General features: G+C 37.6%; 1 protein-coding gene across 17 annotated transcripts in view; it reads left to right on the top strand.

The window, feature by feature from the left end:
* Positions 1-444: 444 nt before the first annotated feature.
* The window catches only part of plum (IgSF transmembrane protein plum), a 135,014-nt gene continuing 110,540 nt past the window's right edge, over positions 445-24,918 (top strand). For 2 of the 17 annotated variants that reach the window (XM_017614035.1, XM_017614019.1), the window contains exons 1-2: positions 445-825; positions 18,954-19,605. In XM_017614035.1, coding sequence (XP_017469524.1) covers positions 19,503-19,605 — 103 coding nt within the window. In that variant the 5' untranslated portion in view covers positions 445-825; positions 18,954-19,502. Of the gene's footprint in view, positions 945-1,209; positions 1,463-7,211; positions 7,271-7,308; positions 7,484-8,510; positions 8,548-9,951; positions 10,424-10,476; positions 10,500-18,953; positions 19,606-24,918 lie in introns of those variants that run through there. The other 15 variants (XM_017614031.1, XM_017614023.1, XM_017614033.1 and 12 more) reach the window with 15 other exon arrangements.

Genomic DNA, 24,918 nt, shown 5'->3' with positions numbered 1-24,918 from the left:
CGGGCGTTACTGCCATATCGAAAGGGAAATAATGCCCACCGGCAAAAGGCAATAAAGCCCGCGGGCTTAATTTCCTTTTCGAAAAGGCAATAATGCCCATGGGCGTTATTTCCGCGGCCCTAATTGCACTTCACTGTCAATGGTTTATCACACGTTGGAAAATATTATATCTTGTGTTAGCTGGGAATGTATGTATATACATACATATATCCGTAAATAAATACTACACCCGAACACAAGTATGGAATAGCTATATATGTATCTAAATATTTGAAGCATAACCTTGTGTATGGTGTTTCCCTGCTCCACCACCCAATTGTTGCAGCAGCGCCAGCGGCAAGAGCAGAGAGTAAAGGTTCGTGTTCGCCACAGATTCAGAGCGCACGAAGCGGCGAGCGCTTTCAATCTTTCTGTAAAGTTTTATGCTTTCTTCAGCTTTTTTCCACATTCAGTTCTACAATCGCTCAGAACGTGTTTGGTTGCAACGACGATTTAGCGGAGTGTACGCGCGGCAACTCGGTATAAGCATACATAACGTGTGTGTGCGCGGTGGCAAAGCCATCCGGCCGGTGAAGTGTTTTTGTCCAAGTTGTTATTCCAGTAGAGTTGATGTTTTTGTAAACAAAATCTACTTAATAATAAGTTGTAAAGATAATAGTTTCGTGCGTGATTTTAATGGAGATACAAAAATACATAAATAAATACCGCGTGAAGTTTGAAAAATAAGGAAAAAACACGTTAAGCGGCGGCTCCGACAAAGCCACAACCAGGGACAGAGAATAGCTTCAATGACGAACAATTATTTTCCACTGTCGCTGTTTTGAAGTGAGTTTGCCAAAAACAAATTAGTGATTTGTTTTTGTATAACCAAAAAAAAAATAAATTGTCCAAATTTGTGTAAATAAACTAAAATGTCGATGGCATAACTTTGTGGTAAGCAAAATGTATGTACATACATATGTGCACAAAGTGCGAAAAGAGAAACAGAAAGTAACTTACGAACACGATATGTATGTATATATGTACTTGTCGACGCGCAGCTAAATTTGCTGCCGCTGCACAAGTTGCAGCAACGCAGTTCGGTTCACTGTTCAATTTATTGTACATATACATACATATAAGCGCTATGTACAACTGCAAAAACAAAAAAAAACAACAAAAGTGGCAAACAAAAATGACAACAAAATTGACAAACAAAAATTACAACAGAAGGGACAAACAAAATATGCAGTCAAGTACTAAGGAACATATCTACATAGATATTTAATAGGAAAAGTTGCAAATATGAAATGCAAAAGTAGAAAATAAAGCAAAGAAAGGCAATAGAAAAGAATTTACACATCCATACATATGTACTGTATATAGAAATGTATGTACGACTTTACTAGTAGAGCGGAAATAAAGCAAAAATGAATAGCAACGTCGCAACGTCGCAGCTGAAAGCCGGTGATAGGGCTCTCGTGTATGTAGAAATGAAAAGGGCGGGTGGACGGAGGGAAAAGCTGTATTGCGTGGGTGGATGGCGGTGATAAAAGCGATTGATTGATATTCGAGTGTTTGTGTATGCAAAAGAAATTACGTTTCTTACATACATACATATGTACTTACATACATATGAAAAATGTTTAGTCTTAGGCGTGGCTTTCGGCTTGAAAAATGCCAAAAATATTACATACATACTTATTTTTAAAGTAAAGTCAAAAGAAATACAGACATTTGGACAACTAGTAAATCATGACATAATACGGGTATTCACAATTTGGTGAATACATACCTATAATATTTCGGACGCCAGGTTAGCAAATCAGACCTTGAAACGTCGTAAAAATATGAGCAAAACCAAAATATGTGTGCGTGTATGTACATATGTGTGCACAGATAATATGCTATGTATTTATGTATGTGANGAAACGTCGTAAAAATATGAGCAAAACCAAAATATGTGTGCGTGTATGTATGTGTGCACAGATAATATGCTATGTATTTATGTATGTGGATATATGTGGGAATATGTAGTATGTACAATACATATGTATATGTGTGTGTGTACATATGTACCTAGGTACATTGCTATATTACTTAAAATTTTTACGAAAAAGAGTCGCTGAAGACAAGGCAGAGAAATCTAAAACCAGTCGTGCTCCTTTCGTGCCGGTATCGGCTGTAGTATTAACAGCGCAGCGCCAATTAAACTTTGACGTTAACTGCGCTGCCAGCCGAAAAGGATGTGCGTGCAGAAAAGTAAAACGCAATAACAGTAAAATACCCAACAGTAGAACACGCTCACAATGCGGGTGAAAAGTAAAAAGGAAATGCTTTGGCGTTAATTTCTCAAAAGCACGAAGTAGAGATCAGTGTTGCCACGCACAAATTTTTCTTCCTATCAAAACCAACAAAAAATGTGTTAGACCTAAGAAGATCTAATGTGTCTTATTGTAATCACTCCAATCTTAGGATATTTAAGAAGTTAAGCACTTTGAAAGGTGCTATGTTAAAAATTCTGAATGGAGCAGATAACCGTTCCCCAACGTGTACTATAAGTCTACTATTGATGATACATGGGCAGTCATATAGAATATGCTCTGGTGTTTCCTCCACCTGCACACAAAACCTGCAGTCTCTCTCTACAGAAAGCACCATTTAATTCAAGTGGTAACTTAGCTTGCAGTGTCCTCTGAAGCAAGCAGTAAGACTTCTAAGTGCCTCCCGGCTAAGTTAAGGAGTTTCTCTTGTAAGTAGTTATGTATCTCTTTGATTGTCTCATTCCCTTTAGTTTTCCCTAGTGGACAGTAATATGAGATTCTTCACAGCACCTAAGTAGTTATGCAGTGTATGCTTTAGATGTACCCATTGGCAGACTATTCTGGAATCTTGGTGCAGGTACCCCAGCTCCAGTACTCCCGCCGTTCTTCTTCGATCCGTCGGTATACGATACTTGGGACTTTTGATCAATCATAGTATTATCGCTTCCCACCAGTCCCATTACAGGAATTCTGACCTTTTAGGGTTTGTAGAAAGATAACCTCGGCTGCATTATGTCCCTGGGCTTGATAGCGGGATCATCCAGAAATGGCCTGAGAGCCGCAACCGCGAACAACTGCGGTTTTCATGCCGTAGGGCACTTCAGCAGACCTCTTTTTCAGGGCATCTATTGGACAGGTGTGCATAGCTTATGTGATGACCATGCACACCAGTTGGTGCGGCTTGCTCAACATGACACCCGCATTACCCGCTTTTGGCCACCAGGCCAGCGCCACATATGTAACAACCGGTTTTACTAACGTTAGTTTGGCTGATATTCCCCAGGTCTTACCATAAAGTCTCCGACAGCCATAAAATGCCCTTGTAGCCTTGTTCGTTACATTCGAGAGATGTGAGTTCAATTTGAGCCCTTGTCCAGATTTACCCCTAGATACTACGCCTATTCTGATAACTCAATTTCTGTCCCTGCCAAGGTTGGTCTAGTCAAGTTGACTTCCTTTATTTGGTAAATGAGGCAACGGTGGACTTCAGTGGGTTTATTGGCGAGCCCTTTTCAGCACGCTAGTCTTCAGTACAACTTTGTAGTTCAGTTAAATTTAAATTAACTTGTAGGCACATAAAGTACTATACATATATGGATGTTCATATTGTATATTGGAAATAGTACATATATTAACATGCTTGTGTAAACAAGATTGCTAAAATGTTTAGAGATACTTATATTTTATTTGTCGCAAATAACTTTTATTGTCGCAAATAACTTTTATCGGCTAAACGATAAAAACAAAGTAAGAGATACAGTTGCGGTCAAAACAATAGCAACAAAATTCAAAATGATGCTGTTGGCAACTTCTTTTTATTTATTTATTGTTAAAAAGTTTCATTTAAAATATGGGTCGACCTGTATCAGATACCACATAAATAAAAGTTTCAAAGCTTGCACGAAGTTCATAAAAACTAATTAAATAAAAAAAAAATATGTCCATCAAAATTTTGCTATTTCCTAGAAATGTTTCGAGTATGTGGCTTTCTAGTCCATTCAATTCTAGTATAATAAGTGGAAGTTTCAAGTCGCCAAAAATTTCCATTGATTTTTTAGTTTTTTTTTATTTTTTGTGGAGGGTGTTGTGCATTTTCTTCCATATAAAAGCCAGTTTTGTTCATGCGTAATATGGAGGAAAATTCGCTACACCTCCACAAAAAAAAAAATCTTGAAAATTAATAGTAATTTTTAGCTATATTCCTCTCACAGAGTTGCATGCAATAATGCTTGCTAATGTCCTACTCACAATAACCGCGTTAAAGCATCACCATGTTGAGTAGAAAATTACAGGTTGAAAAATCTTGTCCCGGCGTAACGGTAAATACGGGACGTCCCGGTAAATACGGGACATTTGGCAACGCTACTGTACATATGTACATACAGTGGTCGAAAACTAATATTATTTTGGCGCATTAATATTTATTTCAATATTGTTATTGAGCTTTGTACCACGATTACGTTTTTTTAGGAAAATGATATGTTAAAACTTGTCAATATGTGGTGCGGCTATAACTTTTTCGACCGCTGTATGTACATATGTATGTAAAAGAAAGTCATAATAAACTAAGGATAAAGAAAAAGAAATAGGGACATCGGAATGGATACAAAGGAATAAATATTGGCGTGCCTCATGAAGTCGAATAATAATAATAATAATAATTAGGGCGGAGTAATTTAATTTAGAAAAAATTTTTAAAACAAAAATCAGTGTATTATAAATTTTTTTGAACTAAATTAATTTTTCATTAACAAAATTTTGCCCGGTACTAATTACTCCGCCCTAATGTATGTATAATATACATTGTATATACAAAAAAAATATACATACATGCATATGTACATAAATTGTTGTGAACGGCGCATTATTACTAAAACACAACGCGTATTGTGACTCTGAGCCACTCTCAGTTGGCGTTTTTGATGCCTGTCTTCGATACGGTCGGTATGTAGTCAAAAAGCTCCTCAGACCATTGAGGCAATTTTGTAGGAAGGATTGCCTTCAATGCAAACAAAGCTAGGTACGAAATGACTGGTAACAAAAGGTAATGGCTAAAAACGTCACTGGTACTGTCATCATTTTGGTACAAACGCCAAGGAATATTTTGGGATACATGTACTGGTAAGCAAGTATGTATGTACGTACGTATGTACATTTGCATATATGCATACAGTTTTACGAAAATACTTGAATAGGGAACCACACGAGCCACGCAGTAGATGGTACCACAAATATGAATTGCTTGATAACTGTTAATTAACAACCACTAAATAAAAAAAAATTACGGGAACTGTAAGGAGATGTACTTACCTAAATTGGTTTAACTGAAAATAAAATAGTAGGAAGAAATAAGCAAAATGCTAATACGCTACTATAGCCAAAATTTTAACCGAGGGCCGACGGCAAGTAGCTGCCAGGGCACATGCACTGCAAACGCTGCAAAACAATACACTTCAGCTGTTCGTCGACTTCAAAGCCGCTTTTCGAAAAGTACCTTAATTAGCCCTTATTGCGGTCCATATTTTATGTACTGTATCACCCAGGTTCACAGCTTGGAAAAGACCCGCGAGAAAAGGATCGACACTCACCACCCATTTGTCGATTTGCCTATACGCCGCTATGTCCGAATTTGGCATCCCCTCAAAACTCATACGGCTGTGTAAAATGACGTTGAGCAATACCACCAGCTCCGTCAGAATTGGGAAAGACCACTCCGAGACCACTCCCTTTCATGTGACTTCTTTAATCTGATGTTGGAGAAGCTAATAAAAGCTGCAGAACTGAAACGCTCAGGAGAAATTTACTACAAGAGCGTGCAATTACTGGCTTTTGCCGATGACACCGATATCATCGGTATCAAAAACCGCGAGGTCTGTTCTGCCTTTTCCAAGTTGGTTAGGAAAGCAAAGCGAATGGGTCTGGTGGTAAACGAGGGCAAGACGAAGTATCTCCTGTCATCAAACAAACAGTCAGCACATTCGCGCCTTGGCACCCACGACACCGTTGACAGTTACAATTTCGAGAAAGTAGAGAATTTCGTTTACTTGGGAACCAGCATTAACACCGATAATAATGTCAGACGATGGAAAGCTGAGCTGTATGAGCTTTACAACGATATGAACATAGTGCAGCGAATTAAGATACAGCGGCTCCGCTGGCTTGGCCATGTCGTTCGAATGGACACCGACGCTCCAGCTCTGAAAGTATTCAACTCGGAACCCGCTGGTGGTGGCAGAGAAAGAGGGAGGCCCCCACTGCGATGGAAAGATCAGGTGGAGAAGGACTTGGCTTCACTTGGCGTTTCCAATTGGCGTCAGTTGGCACAGAAGAGAAACGACTGTCGTGCTTTGCTGAACTCGGCCAAAATCGCTTACTGCTGCGTTGATTTGGGGATAGCGCGCGCTGACTCTCGTTGACAATGGATAACGCAGCGCTTAGCGCTCCAATTTAGGGACCGCAGTTAGGCGGTTACAGCGCCAAATAAGAAGAAGAAGAAGAAGCTGGCCCTGCCCCCTCCACCTGTCCGCCTAATGCGTGGACTGTAAGTTTCTGCCGATCAACGGTCAAACTCCGTAAAGGATGGACTAGTCGACTAAATATTTTATAATCCTCTTAATGGCTTGATTAAAATTTGGTTAGATAACGTCGTCCCGAAGTGGTGGGGCTTGAACAGGCGACTAGAGAGTGCTAACCCAACGTCAGCGTCTGCTTGAGCTGTGAAATAGTAATAATCGTTAGCAGCAAACGTTTTGCCGGCTTCACGTATGTACTTATATTGTACATACATATTTATGTATGTACATATTTATGTATCTTCAAAGATATTTGAATTGGTAATTGGTTTGAAAAAAATTGCAAACCATAAAAGTTCACAAACCAAGCTAAAATCCTACGGTGGGCGACATTACTACATATTGTATCGAAAGAATTCGCAAATCGCCACTTTTCGTGGAAATTCTTAGCAAATCAAAAAATCAATAAAGGAAGAAAATAATATTAATGAAAACAGCAAAGAAACCAAAAAGTGCAGTGGCATCAGTCAAAGCAGAAACCGCCAAAAAAGTAAATCTTTTAAGTAAAAAAAAATAAAAGCAACTCAATTTGGTGCAAGAAAAAAAAACGTTAGAAATGTATAGGGACACCAAAAAAAGCTTAAATAAATACATAAATCCTTACATACCTACATAGCAACGAATCACTAACAAACGCCACAATGCATACAAATTGCAAAAGCAGCAATAAAACAAGTAAACACAAAGGAATGAAATAAAAAATGAGCGAGCAAAAAAGCAGAATCGTTTAAAAAAATTTAAATTCGCCAAAGTAAAAAATAAAACTACATAAGAAAAAAATTAGCAATGACAATATGCAAGCAAAAGAAGATGAGCGATTGCTGCGACAGTGGTGGAGAACAAAAAAAAAAACAAAAATATTTTCGCTGCTTTCAGCAGTGTTCTCCAGTGCGCTCCCACTTTGTTTATTGGTTTTGTTAAATTTTTTTATTTACGTACATAAATATGTATCAAGATAAATGTAAATACATACATATGTATGGATGTAGGCACGTACATGTGTATTTATTTTATACGATTTTTTGTTATATTACTTTTCATTGTGTATAATGCCGGCAAAAAGTATTGGCACAGTAAATTTTTCACAATATATGACAAATTTTTATTTTAATATTTTCCGGAAATTTTATATAAAAATATGGTTAATTCTATAATAAGATATAATTCCTAAACTTTGTGCTAAACTCGCGAAAATTTTAATCAGATGTTTTAGAATTTTTTTGAGTATGCAGTTTTGCAGCCCATTAAAATCTAGTAAAAAATGGAAGTTATTTATTGAAGGGTTTTTGCATTTTTTCCATGTAAAGTATTTTCAAAAAAAAAACTTTGTATAAAAGAGACTGCGTGAAAAAAATTGCCAAAAACCAACGCCAATTCCTAGTTACTTAAAACTTGTACTTTACTATAATTGATTGGGCTAAAAATCTGTATACTAAAAGATTAAAAAAAAAAATCATATTAAAAAGTTGAAAATTCGCATGAAAATTTGCTGAATTTTTGCGAGCTTTTCACAAAGTTTAGGAATTATGATTTTATGTTTTTTGTTGTAGAATGAACCAAATTGTTATACATAATTAGCGGAAAAATATTAGAATAAAAATTCTTGCATATATTGTGAAAAGTTTGCTGTGCCAATACTTTGTTCCGGCAGTGTATTTTAATGTTGTTGTTATTCACGATTACTTCATTTCTTATGACTTGTTTGCCATGCAAAAGTGAAAAAGCTCACATAAACGGAGTGTACAAAACGAAATGGACGAAACTACGATAGCAAGGGCAATAAGTACGACGCACATCGCACAGTGCAAAAACCAAAATTGTATGCAAGCAAATTTCAGAAGAATTCATTGACAAAAAAAAACTAAATAAAAAAGTAAACAAACGAAAAATTAAACAAGCAAAAAAAACGGCATGAAATGGAGAGATCTTAAAAAAATAACATGCGAAGCAGAGTATGTATAGAATGATAGAAACAAAATGAAATTGCCAAAAAATCAGTAAACTTATAAGCGCACATATACACAGCCATGCGGAAACGTGCTGAGCTTGTGTATCCTGACATTGATTATGAACGCTGTACGAAAGCGAAACAGCAGCGGCAAAACAGCATACCGAAGCACTAAACATCTACCTACTACACATTAGACTGAATCGAATTCGAAAGCTCGGCGTACATTCCTGAGTCTAAAGTATTTGTGCAAAAGAATTTCGAGATTTTTTTTTGGTCGAACCTAGGGGTCGCCTTTATACATTGTTTGTCATATCTTTGGCATTTACAGTCGGTTCTTAAAGCACGAAATATTAATGTTCTTGTCTCGAGGAGACACATTTTTTTGTTCCAAAGTTCATTGACCTTAAGTACCCCGTTCAAGCACTAACCTAACAGATCTCAGTTTCTACCACGTTAACCTTATGTCAGCAAAATAAAGCTCGCAAAAATCATTTAAATTTTTTCTAAGTAAGTATTTCGATTATTCCGGTCGAACTATTTAAAAAAACAATTAAATTTCACTTTTATTATTTCTTAAATTTATGATGTAAAAGTTAAGATGATCTGATTGTTAAGTACTAGAACGGAGTATTATCTTCTCGAGATAAGAATATCAATATCTTACGTTTTAAGATCCGACTGTCGGCAAAATATATATTTTTTTTAATTGACTCAAAAATACATAACTTAGACTCAGGTGTGTACAGTGAATTAAATAATTTTTCTTGTAAGGTGGTACGGTCTAATATACATACATACATATCGCTATCTTAGAGTGAAAATTTGCTATGACCACTTTTTATTAAAACTCATATTTCGATACAGGAGGCTAGAGAAATTAAAAATACAAGGTTTCGAAGAGGATAAAGATACTTGTTTTATTTTTCTTCATTTATATTTAATGAAAGGAAAGTTTGGTAAGTCCAAAAGAGGCACCGAAGATCTCATAAGCCCAAAATAATACGAAATTTTTCCGTACAGATCGAATCGCTCCTTTTCGTTTGGAACTTCGCTTTGCTTTAAACTTCGAAAATGTTGCATTCAAAGTTTTGCGAAATACTTGTAGAAAATGGCTATATTTAAGAAGTTTTTTCCTCTCCTGTAAAATGTGTTAAAAACGCAGTTAGCAACTTTTCACTCTAAGCCAGCAAATATATTTATACATATTGAGCTACATATATGTACATATGTACATTAGGGCAGGTCAATGTTTTTGACTCAGCGCGTATAACATAGCGGGATTATACGTGTAATTCTAAGCAAATTTGACGAATAAACCATGGGTCTAAAATCAATAAAAAGTTTGCCAAATTGCGAAAATAGGTTTCGAAGTAAATATGAAAATTTAAACTGTTGCGCCCTGTGGTGGAAGTTTTAAGAAAAAAAAAATAAGTGCGGAAATGGATTTTTCATATCAAACAACCCCTTAAAGCATGTTTTTTTTTTTACCAAATTTAAGCACCTCTTTACGACACCTCAGCAAAATGCTAAGAAACCTATTTTTGCAAGTTGCTCAACTCAAAATTGATTTTAGACCAGTGATGCGCAGAGAGAGATTTTACTGCTATAAAAAAGCTTTGCCTGTGGGCAAGGCAGTGCCCGTAACAGTTTTAGACCCATGGTTTGTTCAGAATATTTACTTAGAATTACATCCAGAAACCTTATGCGCTATACGCCCATAGTCGAAAAATTCTCCCATACAAATTGACCCGCCCTAATGTACATACATATGTATAAAAAGTAAAGCCTTGGAATATTTTAAGGCAAAGTAATGACAGAGACGAAGTAATGAAAAAAACTTTTAATAAAAACAGAAGTGAACGCGTGTCGTAAAAAAAGTAAGTAAGAAGTTGTTAAGTTTGGTGTAGACCAAAAGGAGCACCATACAAGTTCTATACGGCGAACAGCATGAAGGTACATATGTATACATATACATATATGTATAACAAATTTGTATAGTGCCGATTCGCGGTTTTAAGTACATATGTACCTATGAGCATATGTATGTATGTATATGCATGAGGGGTGTCCTTATAGTTACAAAGTAAGAATTCGCTGTGCATTTCTGGGATACACATGTGGGATAAAATACCTACATAAAAATGCTTCATAGCAGTGAGAATGTTATTTTTTCATAGTCTTTAGTTAGATATAAATTTAAGACTTAAATCGCAGGATATTAACAACTCATCCCCTTCTTATTGTTTGCCGTTGTAACCATCTGAGAGATTTTGGAGTTTAAAAAAATGCCAGTCGTTTCTCTTCTGTGCCAACTTACACCAATCGGAAGTGCCAAGTGAAGCCTCGCAGAGTAGGCCTTCCCCTAAACTCGCTACGATCAGCGGGTTTCGAGTTGAATAGTTTCAGGGCTGGATTAATTCGTTGGACTGAGTCGTTGTAGAGCTAATCGTTCCATCGTCCGTCGTACTCGCCGTCGCCAAAACGTAAAATCTTTTAAATGTGTACATATTTCTCGTAAACACTGCAAGGACTTCTGATCAGATGTTTTCATTTTCCATGTTCTGCGACATACACCAGCACGGGCATGATTGTGACATATAGAGTGTGGTTTGTGTATGACCAGGGAGAACTTTGTTATGGGTTTAAATGCTGGTTCTTAAATAAACGAATTCATTTAATTTTTTGAATTTTTTTTTTCGCTTGGTATCATACGGCTCGGAGAAGTCCTTTTCAATTCTGAGGAGCTGCTAGCTCAGCGTCATTTTACACAGCGTTTTCGTTTCGCGGGGATACCAAATTCAGACATTTGTCAGGTCTAAAGCCACACTGATAAGGCACAAACAGTTCGTTGACAGTGGGCTTAAGTGTTTCACACAATACACTCGATTTGACCTTGTAACCTATGCTTGGAAGGCGGATCCCATGGTAGTTGGCGCGTATGGCGGGGTCGTCTTGTTCAGAGCTAACTTAAATTCCAGTCGCTGGGCATGCGTTCATCATATTATGCATAAGATTTGATGCTTGCAACTTATCAGCCTCTCGCAGCTTAGTTTTTGTTTTCAAACGCGTAATCGCTATTTGTACCTCGTCATAGTTAGGCGATCTGACATCGACTTAATCGTAATTGGCTGGGGGCTCTGGTTCGTCTTCTCCACTACTGTCAGTGCTGCTTCCATTCAAGAGGAATGTTCCCTCCATAATGTATGTACATTCTGGACACCGGTCACTAGGTCGCCATGGTCGTTATGACAGGGATCGCCCTGGTCTTGAAACCTTCCGTAAATCTCCTAACTCTCTAATAAAATTTTCGGGCGTTTTTCCTGTCGGCCAGTATTTCAGGCTTTTCGAACTCACGTATTCCGGCATCTCTCTTCTTATTTCGGCAAATAGGCCTCGCTTCCGTCTTCAGGTCCTAAGCCGTCCCACATGGCTTTTTGACACTCCTCATCGTACCATTATTATTATTTCGGGCTCGCTGAAATCCCATTAGCTCTTCGGCGGTGGTACTTATTGCCAGCTTGTTCAAGAGTGCTCTCTGAGAGTAGGTTTGTGAGTTGAGTGGCGAATAAATTGTCCGTCTGTTGTGATTGCAGCTTTTCGACGTTGAGCTTTCCTTGCACTGCAGGGCGCACATTTTTTGCTGCACAGAGGTGGGTGTGCATCTTGACTACAACAAGATAGTGGTCCGAGTCGATGTTTGGCAGCGTGCCGTCCGTCTATCACATCATGATTGATTAGGTTTCTCGTTTTTCGATCCGCAGACAGGCATGTAGCTTGATGGATCTCTTTATGCTGGACATACTACCACGTTTCGGGCGGCCCCGTGGAGGCTGAATTTTTTCGACAGCGGCGCCAAATATCCCTTCTATCTCACATTGATATTAAAATCGCCAAGTAACATTTTTTTTTATCATGTCGAGGTAGCTTTATATGGACGCTCCAGGCACTCATCGAAGATATACTTGGACGCCGCAGCCTTCTCGTCCGTCGGGGCGAGATATTGAAGAATATCGCTTTGATGTGGATTGGTGCTAGACTTTCGTCCACCATTTGAGCTTCATTACGTGGCAACTGCAGTAGACGCGCAAAGCTCCACGTTTACCTTGCCTTTCCCCGTCCACCGCATATCTTGGGTAGCAGTGATTTCAGTCTTTGTCTTCCCGAGGCCATCAACTAGCCCGGCACAGGCACATTCCCCATTTACTTCGAAAAGGTGTTAAGAAAGCAAACGAAAGTAGGGGATGTAGATATATCACATTTAAATTAAAAATTAGAATAGCACATTTAATTTACCATTGAAGTTAAATTGAATGACCACACAAATCCAAGGAACTTGACGGAATCTTTCCCGCACAACTACAAATAGCTAAGTAGTACTCTCTCCATTTGAGTGTTTTTATACCAAAACGGAGCAAGTCCGCTCATGCGACATCAAAATATTTAAAAACTTCGTTTCTTCTATAAACTCTAGAGGGGCTCCTTGATGAATATAAAAAGTTACAATCTATCCTCGAACCGACATATTCCAAGGGAGGATAGAGGAATCTATATCGAGGGAGCCTTCAATAATCTCTATCCTGAATCTGTTGTGAAAACTTTTTCTGGGGGTGGTTGGTGGTTGCAACTCGTCTGGTGGATTCTTGGGCTCCTTCTGGAATAGACCAATATTATTACAGAACTAAGGGACGGTTTCATAACTAAGTATGTGCACAGAAGAGCGTTCTTTTCCCTCTACTATGGAACCAAACCGTTAATGCCACAGTTCTAAAGGGCACTGGTTGTCAAGTCATAGCGTATGCTGATGACAAAGCAATTGTAGCAACGAGTAAACATCTGCAGGTTCTGAGTGAGTTATTACGAAATGCACTCAGTATTGTAAAGATCTAAGAATTTTGGACTCAGCGCCAATTCTACTAAGACCGAGATGGTACTCTTCCCCCTTCCCCCAGGACATATACAATTTTTTTATTTAAATATCCCACATTAAGGGAGCTAGAAATTACTCTCTCAATGGCTACCTTAGAGTCATTCTACGCGTGAAACTTGACTGTAAGCCAAACATCGAATATCGCTTCAGGACGGCAAATAGCGCCCCATATGACTGCAGACGACTATGGGCAAACAATAAGGAATAAAACCACAAATAGATCAGTGGATGGTGTGATAAGACCCAGGGTGACCGTATGGTGGCCGGGTTTAAACAAGACTTTGTCCAGAGCCAAGTTGGAATGGGTAAAGAGGACGGCCTCCATACTTGTCATGTGAGCCCTGAGCTGTACACCCACCAAATCCCGAGAAAGAGAATTTCTGGCCGGCTGAAGTGCTGCACGATTGTGATGTGATTCAGCCAAGAAGAGAGCTCAGATTAGGACCGTAAAGGTTCTAGAAACTCTGCCGGATAATCTGTGAGAATAGACGACGGCTATATGTACAGATGGTTCCAAGCTAAACGAAAAAGTGGGAGGTGCGATCCGCTCAGGAGTCGGGGCAAGCCTTATGGGCGCGCATGGATATCGAACCAAGGATTTTTGTTGCAGCTGCAGAGACGAAGAAGACGTGGATAGTATCAAAGGCATGTCTCGTCTAAGCCAAAACGCGTAACCACTTCTTCAAAAAGTACTTTATAGTTTGCTTAGCTGAGCTGAACTCAGCGAACATTCTAAATTTTTTGTGCTATATAAAACTCACTCGGAGGTTAGACATTTAAGGGAGGGGCTTTTACAGCCTAACGTCTGCCTCCGCTGGCAGTCCCGCTAACCTACACAAACCTAAAGCTGAATGACACGCATACATTCGCTAAAATCCTTAAAAATTTTATGTGTCACTGCTCATCACGCAAGCTAGAACATAAAAATGGATGGATGAATGTCTTTTAAATCGCGATAATAGCTGACAGCGAGGCCATTTTTTGGTTTACATAAATATTAACTTAAAGGATCATCAAATTCCACTCACTCAACTTTGGTGCTTATGAAATATACTTTGGCACATATGTATGTATGAATGTAAATAAAAATGATGACTAATATTAATATTGTCATAAATCATCAACTTTCACCTACCTCTATTAAAGGTAAAAAAAACAAAATATTTTCTTTGTCCTCACATTTCATTGGCTGGATGGATGTTTCATCTGATATAGTAGTACAATGTACACAGGAATACTTACAAGTTAGACTTTTATTTACATACCTATGTACATACATGTGTATATACATACATACATATTTTAATATTGAGAGTGAATTTTATTTAGAGTTTTTTAAGAAGCATCCTAAGGCTTTCTTTGTTGTTAGGTGGTTGGAAAATAAAACGCGAAACTTTTCATACTAGTTACCAAGGGGCTAATATTTAACTTGAAAATTTTAAATGTATGAGTGAAATGTGACATATGAAATTGTAACGTCCGGTTTTACAATATTGTGAAAGAAAATTTTTTTTTTTACAGTATCTAAAAATTGCGTTTGATACAAGAGAGTAAACATTTCTCTCAATACTAAAAATAAACAGAAAAAACTTGGCACTAAAAGTTTCGTACTGCAAGGAAAATAGGAAAATGTGTGTTGCCGATTCCGTTGTTCTGCAATGCCTCCGCTTCATGTCCCTTTGCATACGGTCCTTCCAAGGTGTTTGTGTGCGCCCTTGCTTTAGTTGCCCACCTATGACCCCTGAGCCCAAGCAACATTTTATCGAAGCGTCATCGTTCATGCGTAGATCCAAGGCGAATTTATACAAGGTGGTGTTGATGGCGAATTAAATTTTCGCCGCGGTACTACTGAATGTCAAAATGATGTGTTTGTTGTAAACAAGGCGAATTCATTTTACAACAAACACATCATTTTGACATTAAGACGTATCTCGGCGAAAATATAAATTCGCCATCAACACCACCTTGTGTAAATTCGCCTTGCGTAGATCAATAAGTTTCGTCAATATTCTTAAGCTGCAAAAACCGCGCTAAAGATCATGGCGATGTATGTATTTTGTGCCTTCGCGGAAAACATTCAGTGGACAAAGAGTTCTAAAAGTGGATGCACTTCATGTTATCTTGAAGATTGCTGACTGTGGGGGACGAAGCTAGCCTTTATACTATGGCAGAGGTTGGGAGAGGATGTCCTCAAGACGGGGTGCTCTCATCTATCTTGCGGTGTTTGATAGTGGACCCCCTACTAACGGAAATGCAAGACTTCATTCACATTTAAGCTTACGCGGATGATGTTCGTGGACTGTCTTCAGGTAAATCTCTCAGGGAGGTCTTTGTTAAGACACAGAGAATCTTGAATAAGATTTAAGAATGCCGGATCTTGCTGTCAATTGCAGCAAGACAACCCGAGTAGGGTGTTTAGATGGAAAAGAAAATTAGAAGGTCTCAACCTTCCTGTGCTTAGAGGCGTAAACCCCAGTCTACCCGTGGATGAGAAATATCTAGGGGTAACTGTAGATACGAAGCTGATATGGAAAGAGCGCTGAAAGTTTTCGAACAGTATCGGAGAACTTTTAGTAAGACCGGGCTAATGTATTCTGAGTATACTTAGTTTTCATCAGACCAATTGTCACGTGTGTATGGGCAATACAGTCGCCAGGACCGGCTCTTAATGCTTTGTTGAATTTGCTATCTCTGAATTTGGCGATCCAAGAAGAGGCAATGAAAATGATGTGTCTACCGCATTCCTTCGGATTGTGGAAAGGCGATCGGAGTTCTGGGCACAGAGAGTTGTTTAGAAGATTGTCAGAGCAATACCTTTTGTTTTTGGCACCGAGAGAAAAACTGATATCTGGAGTCTCCTTTGGTTGAAAGTATGTTGTTCGATTTCCTACAAGGAAGCAATGGAGAAGTTTTGGGAAGCTCGGTAAACAATTTCTACCCCCACGGCTCATAGACTGAAAATGGTACTGCAGCTGGATGGCATCTGGGCGGTAACTTCAGTTGCTTTACTGCTTTGGATGCAATGTCAACGGTCTTTCAATCGAAAGTTTCTGCAATACTGAAAGCGGCAGACTGGATAATTGGCGTAAGGTGGCGCGGACATAAAATGAGGATCTGCAGTGACAATCATCTGCTGATAAGGCCTTGGAAACCAATCGCATCCCTTCAAAGCTAGTCGAGGAATATAAGTTGAGGCTGAGCTCCGTTACAAGGTGGAATGAGCTTGAATTTGTGAGAGTGTCAGGACGAGATACATTCTATTTCTCTCAACAAACTGCTAAGATTCATAAAGGGGTCTGGAAAGTTCGCAGACGAGCAATGAATTCCCACCCATTCCCTGAATCTATGCCTCCTTAAGTACAATGGGCTATACTGCCCATCTTATCTTGTCTACAACTTCTTTGGTTTCAGATGGCTCGGCGAGGTTCCCTGCAATCTGGATGGAGCTACTAGCTTCGAAGGGTGCCAATTTAAACGTGGGTAATGCAAGCTGCTCTCCATACTATGAAAAGTGAATAAGTACACTCAGAAAAAGTCATCCAAATATATTTCTCTGAACACATGATTTACCAAATCTATACTATAACCAAATAATGTAACTATAACCAAATCATGTGTTGAAAAATATATAGTTGACGTAATATATAGTTGACATAACTAAACTCTTTTTTCCGTGTAAGCTGCATCGATATACTTATACACGATTTGGCGCTGATCAGTGATGAATTCGGTAGGAATTAAGCTCCTCTAATAAGACCCCATCAGTATGTTTATGAGCTGCTTCAGTCTTCTTTGTATAGTACAATATGTGTATTGTATCGAAAGTTTCAATATAAAATAGAAAATGGTCCAAAACAACAGGACTGATTTTACAAAATTCGCTTCGATTCCACTCTTTGGACAATCATTCATTGGGCTAGCTCTTCGTCGCCGGATTCGAATAGCTTAGCTGTTACACTGCCGGCTCCAGAGACCTTTCGGTTTTCAAGCAAATTTAGGCTAAACTCACGTCGTGACTTGTCGTCTTGACCGAGCTTGGGGATGCAAGCAATGCGCCTTTACGCTGGTGTAGACTTTTTTATTCAACGCATCAGCGGTNTGACTTGTCGTCTTGACCGAGCTTGGGGATGCAAGCAATGCGCCTTTACGATGGTGTAGACTTTTTTATTCAACGCATCAGCGGCATCGCCATGCTGCTTTGAGCATTTTCCCAGTCCTGGTATTGAAGCCCTTAGCTTGAAATATATTCCCATTGAATTTTCGAGCTTTTTCTTTTCGATTAGCATCTCAAGCTAATTTTATTTTAAGCTCTATTTATTGCCCTCAATTCTGATGAATCCTTTTATTCGGCAAGTCAGTGCTGCAGGCTATCAAGTTTCGTGCAACATCGAGCAGTCTCAGATATATTATTATGAATGCGGAATCGACGGTGGGTTCGAAGATCTAATATTTTAAATTAAAATGGACAAGCCAGAGTTGACGACGGAGTTAAAGACAATACTTAGCTCCCACCACAAATCTGATAAAAATACGTGCTCCTTCGCACGACAGCTCTACTTAACGTACCCAGATTCCATTAGTTTCTTGTCTTGCCCCGTCCATGGCGTTTCTTAGAAGGCGGTGATGTTTGTCTTTGCTCTTCGTGGGCAGGCGGGCATAGGCACATTTTCACGATGCCTTGTTGAACCGCTTTCCGTCATCCCTTGTAAAATTTGGTTTGGAGACAAACCGTTCTTTGTTAGCCAGGTGCGGCTTAACGGATTCTATACACAGTAGTTGTTCATTGGAGTGCATTTTAAGGTGGGTATAAATCGGCTGCATTTTCAAAAAAAGATAAATCTTTGCAAGTTTGCCGTGATGAAAAGCCAAGGGTCTCATCCGAAGGCTTACAGTACTTTTCATTGAAAGTTTGCATTTTCGTAGTGGGTTCTCTATCCAATGCACAACCAGACCCTGAGCCCATCGTTAAAATATATACTTATTAGTCGCTTGCTCCGAGACATACATCTGGCTGCAGCCGCACTTTATTTTGGGCAGACTCTGCAGACTTCAGTGAACGGTTAAATCGTTTCTGTCATTGATTGGTTACCGCATCTCGCACATGGGTTAGACACGTTACCAACGGCTAAGCTAGATTGGCCATTGGTGATAGTAGAAGAAGAAGAAGACCTCCTTGCGATTGAAAGACTAGGCATAGAAGGGCTTGATTTCACTTGGAATTTCCAATCGGCATGACTTGACATGAAAGGGAAGCGAGTGTTGTGCTGCTGCAAACTGACTTATATAAGTACATACATACACACACATGAACATGGATGTATATACGAATCGGTTAGTCACTAAAATATTTGATCTATCTTCATTTGAGATATCAGATATTAACCAAGAGTTTTCGAAAAATACATTGTCAGCAACTGCTAATTACTTAGAGTAAGGAATCTGTAAAGTTTACTTTAATTTTGCTCTTTTTCTTTGCTTAGCTAAAAGTTTTTGTGTATACCAACAAATCAAAGGAATAAGCAGAAATGATTAATCTAAAAAAATCACTATAAAAAAGGAGAGAAAAGGAAATAAAGTGTACAGAAAGCGATTGGCAAAGCAGCACAAGCAAGTATTTTAATAATAAAAACAAAAATAAAATCAATCACACACAGACAATTTAACAAAACTTTTCCAAACAAAGTTCAGTAGAAAAATAGTATTACAACCACAAATAAGGGAAAAATAAAACGATTACCACCAATCGCCCATCCCGTGAAAAAATTGTGCTTAAAATATTAATTTACACGCATACATAAATACATATGTACACATGTATATGCATGCAAGTGTATAGAGAGTGATTATATAAAGCAACACAATTAAGTGTACGGTGTTACCAAAATGAAAGTCTCGCAACATCTATAGTTATAAGAATAACATCAATTGGCAACCGTGGAGTCTGCAGTATCCGCCCATTGGCGTGGGCCAACAATTTCATAAGTTATAAAGCGACGCAATCAACGACGTGGGCGATATCAATTACATTGATGGCAATGTGTTTGCTACAACACAGCATCTTAGTTCATCTACTAATTAAATATCTGTTGATCCTGTGCGAAAATGGCTTATTGACAACAAGCAAAACAACAGGTAAGTGGCCCTTATACATGCATACATACACATACTTGAGTATATAAACATAGACAATGTGTAACTAGTATGTTATTGATTAACTGATAGTGATAGGTTTCCATTACATATGTAGATGCATAACATAATCACTCACGAGTATAAAAGTATTTATTTTGAGTTGTGGTCATTCAATAAATTTATCCGTATGTATCTTGGCGGTGAATTATTTGCAATAGAGATGTCAAAATCCAATAATCGATGCGGTTCAAAAATTCCACAAACTTTTCATCCCAGTTCCAAGCACACCGGGTATTTGCTAGTTGAAGATATTTTTAAATCAAATATTTCTCAAATTCCTTTTGTTTGATACCTATATTGTAATATTAAGCTTTTGTTACTAATTAAATTGAATAGAATTTTTAAAATAGGTGGCAACCCGTCTAAAAATATTTTCGAAAGTAAACTCTACAGTTTTCAGTTCAGTATTGTGGTATTTTCTTTTATGTTATCAATTTAATTGCATTGAATTGGCGACCCTCGGCAGTAAAATTTCTTCCACCTCTTTAGTTTGATAGCCATATTAATACATAGGTATTTAATTTATTTTGTTTATTAAATAAAATTAAAACTTTCAAACAGGGGCAATCTTCCTCAAAAATATTTTCGGTACTAAACTTTCCTAAACTTCTTTATATAGTTTTATAGCAATATTCTTATATGGAATTTAAAATAAAATTAAAATTATCAAAGAGGTGGCAATCCTCCTCAAAAGTATTTTCGGCAGTGAACTTTCCTAAACCTCTTCACATAGTTTGATAGCCATATTGTATTATTGTATTCATCTTGTCAATTAAATTGAAATAAAATTTAAAAATGTTTATTTATTATTATTTTCTTTTTTTAACTTGCCGCAAAAGTAGTTTTGGCTATAAGCATTCTTATTTTATTACAATCGTTTTTTTATCTTATCAATTTACTTAAATAAAATTTTTTGAATAGGTGGCGACTCTCAAAATTTTTGTCTTCTAAACAGTTCCGGTATTATAGCGAACAAGTCAAGAAAACATCCTTTTTAAATCATTCAAACTGTTTACGAGACAAACGGACTGAAATTCTATTTTATATTGTTAATTACAAGGATTATTATTTCTACAAACTTCCGATAATGAACTGGTATGCCAAATTCAAGAAATAGTCAACCAAAAACGGAAAAATACAGGCATATTAAAATATATCTATACAAATTTCATATTTCTTATCACACTCATTTGAGAAATCTGATTTGCGTCCCTTACAGTATCGGTCATGCTAATAGCCCCACTAATTTATTTATTTATTTTTAGGAATTTTCAGTTAAAATACATATCATTCTCTAACAAAAGCCATATAAGCCAAACTTTGTAGAAAACTAAAAAAAAAATTAAAAAAATGCATCCAAATTTCAAGCTTTTTTTCAGAAGTGTAAAAATTTTTGTGTGTTCTATTTCGGCATTTTTGTATGTCAAGTTTTAAGAGAAAAGGTTTCTTCGTTTGAAACCAATGTCCAGTTGCCACAGCAAATGTGGAAAGAATATTTTCCAAAATCAATTTGAACGAAACAAGAAATAAACTAGAAATTTCAGCACTCTGTGGTACTTTAAGAAATAAAGTTTTCCCGAAAAAATGCTTCATGAGCTATTTAACTGAAGCTATAGAAACAAATTCTCAAAAAAAATTAACAAAGCACGAAAAATTAACAACTGAATTTAAATAAAACAAAATGTGATTTAAATGTCCGATTTTATAAAGTCATTCCATTTACAGGGTTGAGTATAACATCAAATACAATATACAAAGGCAACATTTTTTGGATGAAACGAAATCACCATAAACTAAATCATATCAATCTAATTTGCATATTAAAAACAAATTATCGGTATTTCCATATGGCAGTGTTTGATGTTTTTCCCATTTTTTCTTGCCTTTGTATGGGCAGAAAACAACATAAATAGCTATACTTTTAAGTTAATACTCATCGGTAAATTGGCTTTAGTTGTTCGCAATTCGATTTGCAAAAAGGTGCACGCAAAGTGAGAACAAAGCGGAAAGAGCAGTGTTTCAATAAAGGGCAAGCACATGCCCGGACATTGAAAAGAAGTTAATAAAAAATAGAATATAAGAGTTTTTGTTTGGGCAGCCGTTATTATGTCGTTTGACCTTCGTATTTAAGCAATAAACAATCATCATTGCTTTTGTGAAAAAAGTGAAGAATTCCTTTAGGAAATTGATATAAATATCGTCACCCTTATGCCAGAAGCATGAATGTGCAAATTTTATGAGTTTTGAGCTATTGGGTTGGCTTGATTAGCCTTTGCATGTTCTATGTTATACCAACACCCAGAATACCATGTGCACACGGAAACTACATATTTTACCAAGTCTGCAATTCTCTTTTGGTCGTATCATTGAATTCCAGCTTCGACTGCCCGAAAGTCCATTTTTTTTAAAATAGGATATACCTACCTGTTTTTACCAAAGATTCAGATTCTCCGCCTCTAAATACCCTTCGAACTTAAACTCTCAAATAATTTTTTTTTTTATTGGAAAACGAAAAAATAGGATCCACCAAAACGGGGATGCTTTGTATTTTTCTCTGACCGGAAGCCCATTTTTTAAATGGAATACACATGTTTTTACCACAGATTCGGATACTGCGGACAGAAATACTTTTTTTCTAGAATGAACTTCCCGTTAAAAGAATTAATTCCCGGTCTGATTAACCCTCTTATGGTCGAAGTCGGAAATCGCTTATGCCACTAGAAGATAGAACGTCCCCGACTTTTGAAATAATTTGAATTTTCGTTTTGCATTAAAATCTTTTTCGTCAATTTTTAAAGTCCAGGGGGTCTACTAAATATTACGATTCGAAACTCAATCCGATTCGAAAAGCGACACGGACCAATACAAATTCATAGCGCCAGGTATTCGAATCCCAACGATGTGCTTTTCGAATAGCAATGCAGAGTAGACCCTCAGGACGAGTCGACTTTCGAAGTTTATTTAGAGATCTAAAAAGGCACTTCCGAAAAAAAGTTTTAAGTGAAAGTTACGTATTTCTATATGCAGAATCTGAAACTATGGTTAAAGAATGTACATATATCCCGTTTAAAAAAGGACTTCCGGTCAGTTCAAACAACTTCCGGAAGTAACTAACACCCCCATACACAGCACAAATGGCTTGAAGCAAAGGGAAATTTCGCTTGGTTTGTCAAACCGCTTGTGTGGTGTATTTCGCTCTTAACACGACCAAAAGATAGGGCATCCCCCACTTGGTAGTTCCAATTTTTGCATTTTCCATTAAAATAAACATTTTAGAAGGGGTGGCCGGGTGGTCTAGGACACCCTGTATAGTAAACCTCCCAGAAGCTGAAATGAATGATTCGCCTTGCCTGAAACTTTACTTGTCCTCGAAAAGTTCTTCCAGTTTTAACAGAGTTTAACATATTAGAGAAGGTGAATCCCAAAATGAAGCATGGCAGGCTCCCGTCGTATTTTCGTACTGTTCACCGCTGTATTGCTAGAGGTCGAACTTAAAATATAGGAGAAAAAAAATTAGAGCGTTGCCACCTGTGCCAAAATTTCAGTAAAAGTAAATTGATAAGATAAACTAAATATTACAGTGTGGGTGTCAAAAGAAAGATGTTTAAGAAGGCTTAAAGTTTTGGAGGGTTGCCAACTGTTTGAAAATTTAATATAATTGACAAGATAAATTAAATATTGCAATTTATTTGGCAACCTAAAGAGGTTTGTGAAAATGTATTGCCGAACATATTTTTGAGGATGGTTAACACATGTTTGAAAAATTTTATTCAATTTAATTGATGATCTAAATTAAATATTACAATACGGGCATTAACCTAAAGAGATTTAAGCAAGCTTATTTTTGAACATACGTTTGAGGCAAGTTGCAAGAAGAGGTAGATAATAATGAATAAGTTCTCCTTTTTAAGATATTACGCGATACGTAGACTCGAGCTATAGCACTAAAAATTAAACCCCAATGAGAAAGTCGATATTTTACCTACTTTCTAAGTAATTTCGAAAATATGTTAGCTAACACTCACATTTATTTCAAAATTTCACTTCAAAAAGTTTTTTAAATCTACATATGTATATATTTAATTTTTTTTTATGAACGAGACCATACGAGTTTTTGGAGGGAGTAACAAAACAAAAATACATACTTTTAAGGCACAGTGAAGCACTCCGGGCATGTGAACTAGCATAGAACATCATCAATGGAGTAATTGATGTCCGTATTTGTTGGAAACGAAAACATTTCTATATTTGACTAATTCTTGGTGTTATTCTTTCAACTTTCTTTTCTTGGTGCAGCTGCGAGCTACAGAGTTCCGTTGTTCCAAGAGTTTTGACATGGTCTTTCGAAGCTGATCATGCAGGTTCGGTAGCTTCCGAGACGGCCAGCTGGCGAGGCCTAGCCTCCAATCTACCCCGTTGCTCATCACGTCTAGAAATGGCTTGGCTTATACGCGGAAATGTGTAGTTTCCGCTCCACGGCGCTTCCGTTGTTCATTGTGACAGAGAGCCGCTTCTTTTATGGACCGCGGGGGGAAATTTCTGGCTTCCGCTACGGTTTTAATTATTTCGCCGCCTTCCATTTTAGGGCACAGAAATCGGGAATTCGTTCCGGAGCCCGATGCGTAGATCTACAGAACGATTCCTTTTTCCGCTTTGCTGGCGACTTGCTGGCTCCAAGGAATTAAGTTAGTGTGCTCTTCGTCGGTATGCAACATGGTATGGTACTTATCATGGCATCGGCGGCATCGATCTCGGTTGATGCACGCTTGTACGCGATGTCACATCGACAGGCAATTGTTGCAGAACCGACCGGGGTCTTTGCTCGACATATTATGAACATTGCGAAGCGAGTTTCTCATGGAGTTTATGGTGATTTTGTTACGCACCTTGGCTTAGTCTGAACGTTGGAAAACTAAGATTGGTTATGAGTTCGTTCTCAGTTCGATATGCATTGTGGATATCGAAGGTCATTTTCAAACGTTCGCCAAAATGTTTATATGGTATTTTGAATTTGGGTTTCTAGTTTTTGCATTGATTATATGTTTGTAAATAGTTTCAGTTATAATATTTGCTTAGTGGAAATTCGGCATTAGCCTATGAGTCTAGCAAGTTTCAAAGATCTATTATAAAAATTATGCCAACCCTGTTTAATTTTGTTAAAAGAAAAAATCATGCAATTTTTTGCCGTTATTGTACACTGTTTCCGCGTGAAAACACCCCCACTGAAATTTTCTGGGGAATATTTTTGTTGAA

This window comes from Rhagoletis zephyria, unplaced genomic scaffold (genome assembly GCF_001687245.7).
Source record: "Rhagoletis zephyria isolate East Lansing unplaced genomic scaffold, Rhagoletis_zephyria_1.1 Rzeph_scaffold_00760, whole genome shotgun sequence".
NCBI lineage: Eukaryota > Metazoa > Arthropoda > Insecta > Diptera > Tephritidae > Rhagoletis > Rhagoletis zephyria.
Note: the sequence above shows the minus strand (reverse complement) of the source record. Positions and strands in the feature narration are given on the sequence as shown.